Here is a 14,652-nt window from a genome sequence, read left to right as displayed (position 1 = left end):
ATCTTACTATAATTTCTCATCTGCACGATAAATTCGATTGACCCATCAAATCTTTGAAACAAACTTTTGTCCCTTATCCACTATCTATAAATTAAACAGATCTACAATATTCATCATCAGATGTCATAAAAAAATATTTATTTATTTTTTCATTATTATTTTTCTTCATAATAATTTGCTTGATTTTTATTCCAATAATATTTTTTTAAGATAGCCATATTTTTTATGATGAGAGCAGAGAAGAATATTTAGATTTTTATTTTTATACCAGTAATCTTTTTAATATATATATTTTTCATAATAAAAATACTGGTAAATTTTTTTTGTTACCTTTATTGGAATTCTTCTAACTCTTATTTGATTAGCCTTGTCCTTTGCCTTGAGTGCTAGATGACATTTACCATTTTGACGTTTTTTTCAGATTTAGTTTTGAAATTTTTATTACTTTTTATAATATATCTTCATGTGAAAAAAAATACGTTCTAAAGTTTGATAGGAAGATCTATTTGCATTTTATTCATTAACTAAAAGCAAACTTCATGTACTTATATCTTTTGCATTTTCTATAGCAATAGCAATATAAATCCTATCAAATTTTGGAGATAAACTTCATAAATTTTTTTACTAATATTTGATTTTTTAGGTTTTTATCATATGACTTTATTTGGTTCATAATACAAGTAACGTTTGAGAAAAAAAATCTTTCATCATTTATGAAAGTTCATAATAGATGATAGATTCAGAATCTTTCATCATAATCCTTATGAAATAAATAAAAATATTACTTTAATAGTTTAAAAATAATAATTTCATCTTTGAAAATAAGAAGAAGTTAATTAGAAACATTTACTTCAATGTTATCATTTTTTAATTTTTAATTAGAAACATTTACTTCAATGTTATCTTTTTTTATCAATATACTCCTGATCTTTTTTAAATCATGCTCTAATACTATACTTATTGACTTTCTACATTACTTGAGAAAGAAAAAGATGATAAAAAAAATATAAAAAATACTTTCAATCTATAGTATTTTGGACATATCCAAAAATATATATTTATAGTAATAAAAAATAAATTATATTTTTTTAATAAGAAAGAAGTCATCCATAGTCTAATAAACCTCCTCATCCACACACTAAAAAATAAACCTTTCATTTATTTATTTTTATTTTTATTTTTATTTTTATTTTTAAATTTATTTCTAACTATTTGAATTAATTTTATATAACTAAGTAGAGGGAGGTAGGGAAGCAAAGAACCAAAGGGATCAGAGGGCAGGTTGGGTGGCGGTGTCACTGTGGGACCCATGAGTTGTGGGCACCGAGCTTGAGCAAAACCAGGATAACTGCAGCACGTCTCTCCGAGCCATTGATGCAAGCGCAGCTATCTATCGATACGTGGAATGCTACTGTGCCTCACAACCAAAAGAGATTGGTCTTCGTCTTCTCTCTTCTTTTGTGTGATTTTTGGTGGTTTCTTTCCAGTCGATTGTTTGGCATCAGCTCAGGCTGAGACACATCATCTTCCCTCGTGATCAAGATCCAAATGCAAGCTAAACTCGGAAGCCAAGAAAGCTTTGTTCTGTTACTGCACTGGTTTCTTTTTACCTCAAGATGCTGATTCCAAGGCAGTGAACCAGAGGAGGAGGACGATTCATGGTCACTTCCCTCCCAACTTGCTGATTCATGGCCACCCACTTGATACCTGGTGTCTTCACACTTGGAGGCAAAGAATATAGCCCTCTGACCATGGAATCACGAGCCTTCACCTGCAAACGTTGGGGATCCCAACTTGGCCCAAACTCCCACTTCAGGATGGGAAGACGGACCTCAATCATTTTTGCAGGCGTCCAAAGCATACAGATACCCCCTCCACCACAAAGCTTAACCAGGGTCAAGTTACATCCAGGTGGGTCTCACTGGGAACACATCGCGGTAGTACAACTCCCATGGAAGGACGTGAGCATGTGGTCCTTTGCCCAGGTTCAGTGAATTCAACCTTGAAAGGATGACCATCACAAGGGTTGTGGACCATGTCATCGTCACTGTCAATTTAGTATTTGCTGAAGAAGACACAGGTCCTCAGTTTAGGTTGATTTCCTGAAGCGTAGCTAATTTGCCCACACAAACAGTGATTTAGACTGTAACCTTTGGTGGATGCACGAGAACGCCAAGATGGGAAACTCGTGCGTCTACCATGTCATTGTTGATGTAGGCGGTCCATGGATCATCTCTGCAAGATAATGTTCTCGTAGCGAAGTATGACAGTAAGATTGTGATACCCTTCCTACCAACAACAAGTTGCAGGAGGTGACAATGGCTCAACCACCGGGAAGGCCATTTGCAGCACTGGTTGCACCATCAGAATCATCACAGACAGACTTGATGCCATCACTGAAAGAGCATAAGATCGTATAGAAAGCTTTAACTTCCTAGTGCAGACGAGAGTACTGGAGGTCATCATCTAAAACATCTTCTTGTCTTCCCCGACAACAAATTAAAGAGAAGCACACCTACCTGGTAGCCAAAAACACAGTAAAATGCAGCTTAAACAAATCGAGGTTATCAAAAGACATGAACTATGCATATGTCTAAGAAGAAAAAGCAGTCATATAAGGGGGAAACAAGCTGTGTAAGGATTGATAGCAGCTGGGAGCATAGAGATGATATGTAGGAGCAACTTAATTTGTTTGATGCAAACATGAAAATCCTATTTCACCATGATCTTGATCGGCCAAAACAGAAGCACAGATTTAGTCAGTGTACTCCTTTTCTTACATGACTTGTTTCAGTCAGTTGCTCTTTCCCTTGTTATACTGATACTGCAAAGAAGAACAGTCGGATCATTGCGTAGATGATTGGAGAGGTGGTGAAGCTACTCGCGAGAGTGAGTAAACTACATTTACCAGTGAAATCGACTGGAAACCTACCATCATCAAGCATGATTCTTGAGAGTGAGCAAACTACATTTACCACTGAATCGGAGATGGACACATGCATTTTCTGACATGAGAGTGAGAATTGGTACGAAGGTACAACTATTTCTTGGTGACTTGGGTGATCGATGTTTGACTTGGTTCTCTTGGACATACATGATTAAGATAATGACTACCTGACGACTTCTGTTCAGGTAGAATCTGAAGCTAGACAAGCTGAAAAGAAGTTCCTCATAATGTTACCCATCGTGATCCACTTCCCCAGCAACACTCAAGTCAAAGCCAAAGTCACGAAAAGCTATCCACCAACACTTCGATCGCCCGACGCTAGAAAGTTGGATTGCAAGTGTCTCCCACATTACAACGATGGACGAAATCGAGGGACAAAAATATAACAATCATCAGTAAATGGCAAAGCTCAAGAGTTCCCAAGAAGGATTTACTGCATCAACTCAGGTTAAAAAAATATTATCATTCTTCCTTTCCAGGCTATTCTTCATTGATTCCTAGTGGGGATTGTGGGGATACAAGTGCTGATACCATGGTAAAAATGGGAACCTTCATTTCATATTCGTGTGTAGTAGCCGTATGTATACGGGGATTTGGCCTTGATCTAAAGCATCAATGGAACAACTCCGGAATAATACAATTGAGCCCTACCGGCGCAGCCACTCCTCTCTGATTTAGGAGACAAAGAAAAGAAACAAAAGTGGAAGAATTACAGATGGCGCGAAACATTGGATGTATTCGAGAATCCATTAGCCATTTTCTGTGACTTCTTCTTGTAGCTCGTTAGGCTACAATGCGGGCAAATATACTCCAACCCATCTGTCTTTGCATAGTCCTGTCACCAAACCAAAACATGTCAAAGTGATACACTTTTAGAGTGTGTATGTGTTGAGGGGGATAAAATTTCCAGAGCATAAGTTTGAAACAAAATTATTCATTCGACAAATTTAGAAATGCTTGACATTGTGATATGAACACAATATGTGAAACTTATAGCAATGAAACCAATGGGATTACAAACCTTAAAAGTGCCTAAGCCCGGTCGTCTATCACAGCCAAAGTGGGCCCATTCACCACACAAGCCACAGTTCACCCAATCGCCGGGAGCACTACTGTTAAATTATTAGAGACCACCAGAGTCAGTGTTGGCTTTTGAGACGAGAAAAGAAACAACTGAGAATAACTGGAACAGTGTCTAATACCTGTGACACAAGAGGCAACACTCCCCGTCCACATCATCATGTGCTAATTCATACTCCAACAGGTATGTTTCATAATGCCTTTTGAGAGTATTTCCAACACCCTATAAACAATGTAGAGTAAAAATAACGATCAAAGCATTCAAAGGTTAAACAACTTGCAAAAGCAACATTATAAAATAGATAAAAAGCAAGAAACTCGTCAATTTTCTACCTTAAAAAGGATATAGCTTCTCATTTAATATCCTAGATACAGAAGTAGAAACTTACAGTCATTCTGTTGCTTGCAGTATGGTTGCGCATTTTTGAGAAGACCTGTCCCTTCCAGTTTATGCCATTTCCCACATAAAAACCACCCCTTGAGACCACCTGGCATGAGCGATACTAGTGGCATCAAAATTGCAGAGGTTTGATGCAGGATAAACGTAAGCATTGATATAAGGAAAATCGAAAGAAGGCTAAACCTCTCTGTATAAGTTGTATAGGTCCAGCCGCTTCGCATTGAGTATGGCATCTGGAAATTCTTGTATCCCTCCTTGGGGAACAAGTCGACTGTGGCCCCTAAGGATTAAAAATTGCATGACATCCTTCAAAAATTCCTCCTACAGGCAAAAGGAAGAGAATGTTAGACCGATTATATACCGGAGCTTCCTACTCATGTTAATAGGTTTCAAGAAACATACTTCTGAACAAACTTGAATTGATGGACGGCTACATTCATGCTTCTTCAATGGAAGAGGATTTAATGGAATAATCTGCTGAGCACGGAGCGAGCCTGATGTGGATTTTCTTTGAATTGCAGGGGCACGTGGCAATGAATTATGCTTCACATGGGGTGTTTGAGACACGTTATTCTGAACTTGACTTCCATCATTAACATCAGCTGGAGGCACTCCAAAAAAGGGCAACAGTTTGTGTTTCCGAGGATGAGGAATTGGCCTCATTGCAGCGATATTTGATCTCTGCCTATTCTTCACACTAAGCTCAGCAGATTTACAAGCCATTCCATGTTCAACAAATACATAGTCAGATGCAATCGGCCTCGATTCTAGGCCTGACATGGACCTTCCTTTGATAAGAGAGGATGACCATGTCGGCAGACAAGAGACAACAGTTTCTTCACTAACAAAGTCCTTAACCTGCCTTCTACAAAAGAAAAGAAGGCGATCTGCATCTTCTTTCTCAAAAGAAGCAACTGTAGTTCCCCGAATACTTGCAATGCCAAGAGTCACCAAACTACGATAAGTAACTTCAGGTGCCAGATGCTTCAGAACCTGCACCCAATAGAAAAGCAGACATGCAAATTACCATTTGGTTAAAGGAAACATATTATAAAATGGAATAGCAAATATTTCATTTGCAACAGTCAAACAGGTATTTAGGTGGCTAAGCAGACTGCAACTTCGCATTTTGCTCATCACAAAAGATTAAATCAAGATCAAGGCCACATCAATAACTTAACAATAATAAAAAAACAGCAATAGAGAAAGCACTGAAGTCGCTCAAAAGAAAAATATTGGCTGTTGGTTCAGATCACACATGCTTAATAAAATACTAGAGATGGAGTATGGATGTCTCAAGTAGGAAGTATTGTGAATGAGTAAGAATCTAGGGTATAGGAAGAAAACCTGTGCAGCCCAAGTTGGCATTCTCATGCAAACTTCAAACACAGGTGCCCCACAAGCTATGGAAACCGAATTCAGAGGATTAAGCCATGATGACTTCTTGTCATCACTATTTGGGACAGCATGGACAAGCTGGGTCTTCTCAATAAGAGCGCTCTTGATGTGGCACTCCAATAGCTGCATATCAAGACCAATTAACTCAAGAAACTAGAAGATTAGAATCTTTACGTAAAGTGATAAAAAGTTGACTCCTACCTGATCATCAAAACAAGTTTGTGCACTACCAGATACCAACAGCGAGATATGAGCAGAACTGCAAGTTGTGATATCACAACGCATTGTTACAACGCCACGAGAAAAGTTTCCAGCTTGAAGAGGTGGCGGTGCTGCACTGTAGGAAATTTTAATCCAACTGTCAGCTCACTCAGATAAATTAAAGCATAAAGAACATCATATAACTTGTAACTCATTAGGCCAACCACAGAAAGAAATGTTCTAAAATAAGCAAGAATCTCATTCTGCCAGATAATCTGAATGTGAAACATTCAAGTGTCTAAGTGCATGTAGACAGATCATCCAAACTTTGGTTTAGTTGAACATATGAATCAGTTCACTGGTGGGTCGTTGAATAAAGGAATCAGCTTATCTACATTTGTGTGCATGTTGTGACAGTGACAATAAACAGCAATTTTGATATAAATTTCAAGACAGTACTATACAACAACAAAACCGTAAGTCTCAACTATTTGGGATCAAGACAGAACTATCTGCTAGCTAATTATTTGTGAATATTACAATTACTAAGAACCTGGAGAAGATATTTACAGTTCGATCAAACCATCACTCTATTTTAAAGACAGTTGACAAGCACATTTAATCAAAACTATACCTCTGGATATGAACTTATCACACAAAATGCAATTAAGGTAGATAAATGCTAGCAATCTGATGGCACAAGCTGATTATCCATCTCATTATATCTGCAGTTATATTATCTCATTTTGCACGACATGTCTCTCAGCCAATCTACAGGTAGTCATTAGGCAGTTCATATGGGTACTTGTCACAAGAATGTTTTGGTCATGTGACAATCCACATTATGCTCTGATTTGCAACGAATGGCTAAGACTAGATTCAAGTAAAATCAGACATTCTTTTGTGTTGGTTCTTTGTCAAGACATATGCTTAAGAAATCTTTGTATTAGATAATCCCACACACATCTCTCTTAAAATAGTACTAAAAGAGCTAGAAAGTTTTCCACTATTTGGATGTGCTGAAACAACTTTGCTTCTTACATTGATAGTAGACACTATGCATAATAAGTGGGAAAGTACAGGCATCACTCTGTAAAAGCTCTGAATTCAGAAAGTACAGTGACTTCGATTTGTCATGCAAACATTTGGCGAGAGATACTGTGCATTTGAAGATAGTTGACTAAAAGCCTTCTATCTACTATTAAGTAATGCTGCCATTTTTTTAGTCTGTCAGTGATTGTTGCAATGACCATTTTTTTAGGCTGTCAGTGATTGTTGCAATGATCATATTTGCAAATGGCTAGATTAAAATATGCGAGTGGAAGCACAGATTGTAAGTGCCATTAACACAAGTTGCATTATGTTTTCCCCTCTCATACACAATAATATCCTCACAGGTAAAAGGTATGCAATGAAAAGAAATTAGTCCATATCTAATATGTAAATGCATACATATAAATTTAGCAACACACCACAATACTCAATTAATGTTAGTACTCATCTATTGATCCCATATTAGCTTCGGATAGAGTCATAGTACAATCTCAAGAAGCAAATGAAAGAAATTTATGGCCAGCCAAAAGACCAGGTCCAGAGAAAAACAAGTGTATCAACAAATCATGCACTGTCAGAGACCACCACATAGTTAATTATGATGGTGCTAAAATCTCATCATGTCAATATCAACAAAACATGGACAAAATGAAACAAGTCAACCAAGTTCCCCATTCTTAATAAACTTCATAAGTAACTGCAAGGACAGTAAGATGGGAATAACCAAACATGTATGATTTTAGGAATACATTAGAATGGCAATTCTTATCAAAATTTGTCAGTGATAACCTTGCTTCACTGTTGAAAACTTATAGTAGTACAACTTATATAACAGCATTTAAAAAGTATGGACAATGAACAAGAATTGACTGCAACAATTGAACAATTATAATGGAGAAATTGGGGAAAACCAACACAAGTCATGATTCATAAAGTGGAAAATTTTCTAGACAATTGACAATGGCAATAGGCAGAAACAAGTATACCTGACACGGTTCTGAAGTTTACTCCCACGAATCTGTATAATTAGCAAAGATGTCAGGATAGTATTATAAATAAGCTATCATACAAGAAAATTGTAACAGAATATAAATCTCAAACTCCAGAGTCCATGGTACTGCTTGTATCCCATGTCTCCCAAATCACATAGATTTTGCTGTGAGTTCAACTGCTGGTCCAACAAAAGGCCCAATCAGGACCCAACCATAGCCTAGAGAGAAAAGAAGATTTTCCCAATGTATGCATGCCCCTAGAAAGTAAATAACGTTTTCCCAAAATATCCATAGAAGGATTTTTGGATAAGTGACAAGTGAAAAACACAAGATGGAAGCTAATGGATAAAAAGTTAGAGAAAGGCAAAGAATTGGCATATACTCTAGTCAATCCCTATCCAACATAGAAAACCATTGACCTAGTGTTTAGCCTTACTAATAGCTTTTTAGCATCTGTTCAAGTTAACATCATCCAAAATTCTCATGATCCTTACAAAGAAACTTACATTTGATGCTAACAAGAAGCCTCGTGGCAGGAAGAGAATAGTGGCTAATTTCAGCAAGTTGTAGATGAGAACCAACTCTATCATTTTAAAGTGTCATTATTGTAAATTAAAGACTCTGAAATAACCAATAATCAACAAAATGCTCGTTCAAGCAATTAGCGCTCAGATTCAGTCTGTCTAGTGAGTTGTGACAATGATAAAGTTGCTTCATAAAACTTACTTCAATATTCAGCAGTGCATTTAAACCATCTTCCAAGGAGCTCAACAAACAAGCATCCTGGAAAATGAGAAAATATACCAATGAGATAAATCCCATATTTCTACAACATAAAGTATAATATATAGAATCAGCTACACATGAATAAAAGCCCATACGCTCACCAGAGTGCATGGCAGTCCACATACTAGAAATCTCAAGTCCATATCCTCATCAAAAATTGTCACGGAGGCAAGGGATCCATTCCCTTCGTCGGTCTCTTCTTCTCCGTCTTCAGCCAAATCCTTCTCAGGTAAAGGGATATTGATCTTTGGTGCATCTCCTAGTAGATGAGGCTCAATCTTACTTCTGAGCTTTTGGTTGCTGCTATCTGACAAAACCTGGTTGTTCCGTAGACAGTAAAGCCTAAATGATGCATGTGCAAGCTGAAAAGCATCCCATGTGTGGCTGCATGAGCTGCACCATAAGCAGCAAAACATTCAGACGATGAAATTTCATATGACAAAGTAAAAGTAAGCTGCAGCCCACCACAAGCAGCAAAATTTTCAATCAGTGAAATTTCATATGATAGAGTAAGAACCACAAAAATGGTACCTCTGTACAACTGATAGCAATGCATGACGAAAGTAGGAAGCTGCATAAGATGAAAAGGCACTCTTCCAGTATATTACATATCGAACCCCCTACAAAAACAAATGAGGCTCATCTAAAGGTATTATACTGCGAAAGGAAGATGGAACCATTCCAAAAATTAGCAGAAGCTTCAAATTCATTAATAGGTAAAATTTTAACTAAATGCAGAAACTTAAATAAAAATAAACAGCAAAAAACTATCATAGGACTTGTGGAATAGAAAAGACCCAATTGTCGAGCATCAATACCATCAAAGAAAATCTAGATATCAAGAGTAAGCAAGATATGAACCTATGTATTGAGGCAAAAAGAAGTAGAAAATCTAACATACATTCCAGAACACTACCTTAGAGTGAAAAGCTTGCGCAATCTTTTCACCACTTGGAATCTCCAAGTAAACCTGCAATAATGTTTCAGATGAAAAGCTGTCATAAACAATCAGAAAGTACCACATTAAAAAAGAAAGAACATGCTACTGAAAAAATATGCTAGCATACGTGAATAATCATATAATACTGAGAATCCTAACAGTGGAACAAACTAAAGAAAAACCAGAACAAAGCAACTGTCAACAGAAACATGAATGAATAAGGAAATGCATAGGGAGAAAGAACATTCCCACAAACAGAAATGACAGATAATAACAATTGCAACCTAATTTGCTATGCAGCAGGATGGATACATTGCATAGATTACCTACTAAGAATTACACCCAACATATTAAAATTCTGTGAACACAAAGGAACATGCAAGAAATAATCTCAGAGAACAAATTAAATTAACAATACAAGAGAAACTTCCTCACATAATTTGCATGACCAACTGATCTCAATTATAGATCAGGCCAATGCAGGTATAATATCAACCAAGTCCAGTCTCATAACCAACTTTTGATCAACCCAGTGAATCAAATCTAATTTCCATTTGATTTTCAACCAATCCGGATCCATTCTTTATGGATCCTAATCATTTTCAGTAATTTCAACAGGAAAAGGAAAATAGTCCCAAGATCTGATTCATGCCAATCAAACCCATTGCAGTCCTAAAATTCTTTGATCGATCCTTCACAACTTAAAATCATGAAAGCAACTTCTTTGCTTCCAAAGTTAAGGCTGCATATATTCACCCTCCAACAAAGGTGTGAGCTTTCTGTACTAAAGTCGTTCTTGTAGATTGAATGATCTTACAGTAACTGGACAATCAAGTCTTACATAAGAAAAGGAATTTCTAAAGCCAAAGCCTCAACCATCAATATATTTATATAATTGTTCTTCTACATTGGGCCTAAATTACTGACACTTATTATCAAAAGGTGCCAATTTATGCAGAAGTGAGAAATAGAGAACCAACAAAGACCACTGACCCAGACACTTGAACAAATCAGTGGAACTAAAGATAATATAAACATGATCCTCATGTCAAAATGGCATAACGGAGTAACGAGCTTATTTCTGAGCTTTCCATGTTCCATCTCAGGTTATGCAGGAATCTAAATGACAGAAATATAACATGAAAAAGAAACTGGATTTGCCAATAAAGAAGTTCTGAGCATCAAGAAGCATCACACACACCTCGTGCACTTAAGCGATGGTGTAATGCTTGCCATGGGCAGTAATAAGTATCTAATTTTATCACTCATGGTTATGATCTCCCAACCTTCTTTCTTTTTCTTGAGAATGGTTCTAGAACAGCTCTTAAACATTCTTTTATGTAAAAGCAAAAAGCAAAACCGTTAGCCAAAAATTCAGGAAACTAAGATAAATTATAGTCTTCTTAAAATGTAGCAGCTGACAGGTATACTAAAACTAGTCACCTGAAACCACATATAACAAGATGGATAGGGCATAAAACACTTGATGATTACTACGATGTTATTACGTTAGAACATGATCATAATAGTTTGAAGAAGCAAATGTGAGAAAAAAATTTGTATCATCCAACCTAATCATAAACATTTTCAAAAACAGTGAACTATAGATTTGCATGTAATAATCCCCAAAAATATCTACAGGCAACAAGAGGCTTTAGCACAAGTTCAATATAAGCAGATGCAAAGACATAATAGTACAACTTCTGACATCACCAGAATAACGAGAAATATTATATTGGCCGATAACCAGTAGCAAAGAAATGGTCCTACGGGAAATACATATAATTATAAAATTACAACTACGACAAACAGACATAAGTCAATAAACAGTACACAGCAGGAACTCGTGCTGAAATATGTCTACTACAAACCTTAAGAACAGTTACGCTGTCAACCAGGTAGATATTGAATAATAAGGAATAGATATCATTAAACAGAGAATCAGACAATTCACACACCTAGGCTAGAAAAAAGATACATGAAAACACCAAAATAGAATAGATATCAATAAACAGAGAATCAGACAATTCACACACCAAGGCAAGAAAAAAGATACATGAAAACACCAAAATAGCTTACGATGGTCGGTAATGGAGGACTAATAAATGAAGTAAGCATCTCAGAATCAGACACATCAACTCCTCCCCAGACTAGCGAGCCGATTTGCTCTTCATTTTCGAGTTGTTCCCCTTGAAAGTACAGAATATTGGGCTGAACTAATTTCTGAGCTTCACTAAATCTATCAACTGTAGGATTAATGAGTGTCTGGACCTGCATTTAAAGAGCAAAATAACAATTTTTTTAACCAGCAATCCATACCTAAAACCAGAACCCCCCCAAACTTTGTCGAAAACAAATGGAACGAAGACGTGAAAAGAACTAGTGACCTCTAATCGCCCAGATGACACGAGTTCGGGAAAGGGATACTGAGGCCGATTCTTCGCATCCCCCCTTCGTCTATCTGCAAATTGCCCGCACAGCACAGCCAGGAGGATACAGTTCTCTCTCCCGTAACCTTGAGGCTGTGACATCGTTCGCACCTCAAACTAACAAATCTTCCATCTTTTTCCCCAATACTGTAACCCTAAATCCACCAAAAAGAACCCTCAAGATTAAATCAGAAGTGAAAAATCAAAGGAACCAAACAACCCGACACAAATCCATCAAGAACCGAAAAAAATCCGTCAAATCCAACACCAGACGGTTCGAGAAAAACAAATCCCTCGATAAGAACCTAAATCATCTTTCGCGTAGGGAGGAGAAAGCTTACCGAATTCCGGAAATATGAAGGAATCGACGGCCTTTCCGACAAGGAACGCCTCCGGAGCTCGCGAACAACCCAGAAAAAAGAGGAGGATAGGAGGAAGAGTAAAGTACCGACGAGGGGTAAACCAAACCCTAATGCACCGCTATGGCAAAAAAAATCCGAACTCTATAAATAAAAATAAATTAGGACTTATACTACTTTCTCATAGGCAAAGGGGGTACGACGACAACTATTTGTATTCCCTCACCTCAAATCTTAATCACAACTCACCACAACCCCAATCGACCACAAAACACGAGCCCATCCGCCGTAAAAATCCCGCCTTTCGTGCCCATCAGGCTCTGACAAGCCGAGTCAAAACACAAGCAAAACAAAAAAGGTGGGCGATTCGAAGAGAGAGAAAGAGGGAGAGGCGAGAGATTGGGAAACTATAAACAAACAATTAAAAGATCGCCACAGGCACCAACTTAATAATAATCCTCAGAATCTCATTGCCAGAACTGGAAAAAGGGGGAAACCGTAAAAGGGGCAAACGAGTGAATTCGGACGCCAGGAAGCGATAAATTCCACAACAGAGACCAGAAGAATCGCGAGTGCTCGATTGGAATCCGTAGAACCAACCGACACGATGATATCAACATCCGAAGGCGTCAAAAATAATTACTTTTGGGCTCCGCGGCTGTACCATCGGCAGAGCAATATAATTAGTAGGAAATTAAAAGAGAGACAAGGCGGGATTTTGAAGGCCGAGGAGGATGGGAGACGGACGCAGACGAGAGAGGGTTTGGGATTGGGATCGGGATCCGAGTGTGGGGTTTCTTTTGCGCTTCTTTTTCTTGCTTTTGGTGCTTTGGTGGATTCGATTCATGGCGACTAATAACATCGACCTGCCGGTGTCTGCCGCTTAGGCTGCACGAAGACCGATCTTTGTCGCTCTCCGCGGTCGATCCATCGATCGATTTCGCGACCCGGATCGAACGCGCGGTGTGGGGTTTATGGGCCGCGCCCGCGGGTGCGGAGATCGCGGCAAACGTTGTTCTCGTCGAGGCGAGCTGCCTCTCTTCTGGGCTTGGGTCTACGGATATGGAAACGCACGTGCCAAGACACCATCCCTCACGTGTCTTATATATATATATATATATAAGATTTAGAATATGTTCGATAAAAATCTTTTGAATGTTTAAGTTAGCATAAGATTTAGAAGATATATGAATGATAATAATAAGAATTTTCTCATATCAAATTAGCATATGTGGAACTATATAGTGGGCCAAGTGAGTCGTGAAATTAAATAAATAACATATTTATGAGATAGTTATATGATATCGTTGATCACTATCGAACTCTTTTCGTAAGAGTTATAAAAATCTAAAAAATACCTAAAAAAATTGAGATAGTATTTCTGCTTTTTAAAACAACCTGAATAGAAAATTATCAAAAATACTCTAAAAGATGAGAATTTATCTACTTGTAAAATAAAACGAATAGCGTAATTTAATTCAAGATAAGTGTAATGATAATAAAAAATCTTTTCTACGGGAACGATCATTATTTTGAATTAAATCTTTCTATAATATTTATTAAATAAAATTAAAAAATAATATAAATATTAATAAAATTTATATTTAGTCCAATTAACCGGTTTAGATTTGAGTCGATCTCATATTATCTGGAACCGGTTCGGTTGACTCGACCCAAACAAATAAAATAACGATTATTAATGCATTCGACAATTTCTTGCAATTGGGTTGCCCCAATTGCAGCCTTAATGCCATTAATTAGCAACCCGATGCGAAGCCCATGGTGGCCCATCGTAGAGCCCTGCACAATCTTTACAGCAGGACATCTGGAAAGTGGACGGCACTGATAAAAGTTTGGTTTGAAGATGATCTTGATGAATGACTCAGCATGAGCACTCCAACTCAAACTGTTCAAGCTTTTGGGTACGATCATTATTTTGAATCTTTTCTACGGGTACGATCATTATTTTGAATTAAATCTTTCTATAATATTTATTAAATAAAATTAAAAAATAATATAAATATTAATAAAATTTATATTTAGTCCAATTAACCGGTTTAGATTTGA

General features: G+C 37.2%; 1 protein-coding gene across 2 annotated transcripts; it reads right to left on the bottom strand.

Moving 5' to 3' along the window:
* Window positions 1-3,363: 3,363 nt before the first annotated feature.
* LOC135582106 (AT-rich interactive domain-containing protein 4-like) lies at window positions 3,364-13,596 on the bottom strand. Of its 2 annotated transcripts, XM_018823862.2 has the most exons (17): window positions 12,812-13,596; window positions 12,568-12,706; window positions 12,185-12,381; window positions 11,877-12,068; window positions 9,774-9,827; window positions 9,389-9,477; window positions 8,959-9,250; window positions 8,798-8,854; window positions 8,066-8,097; window positions 6,027-6,162; window positions 5,775-5,948; window positions 4,830-5,420; window positions 4,611-4,748; window positions 4,417-4,530; window positions 4,150-4,250; window positions 3,969-4,059; window positions 3,364-3,782 (listed from the first exon to the last, which is right to left on the bottom strand). In XM_018823862.2, the coding sequence occupies exons 3-17, from the start codon at window positions 12,326-12,328 to the stop codon at window positions 3,657-3,659; spliced, it is 2,331 nt and encodes a 776-aa protein (XP_018679407.2). In that variant the 5' UTR covers window positions 12,329-12,381; window positions 12,568-12,706; window positions 12,812-13,596; the 3' UTR covers window positions 3,364-3,656. The 2 variants fall into 2 exon arrangements, with proteins under 2 accessions (XP_018679407.2, XP_009391205.2); XM_009392930.3 differs by having other exon boundaries at window positions 4,417-4,515; window positions 12,568-13,594.
* Window positions 13,597-14,652: the final 1,056 nt, after the last annotated feature.

The sequence above is a fragment of the Musa acuminata genome, chromosome BXJ3-3, assembly GCF_036884655.1.
Source record: "Musa acuminata AAA Group cultivar baxijiao chromosome BXJ3-3, Cavendish_Baxijiao_AAA, whole genome shotgun sequence".
Lineage (NCBI taxonomy): Eukaryota > Viridiplantae > Streptophyta > Magnoliopsida > Zingiberales > Musaceae > Musa > Musa acuminata.
Note: the sequence above shows the minus strand (reverse complement) of the source record. Positions and strands in the feature narration are given on the sequence as shown.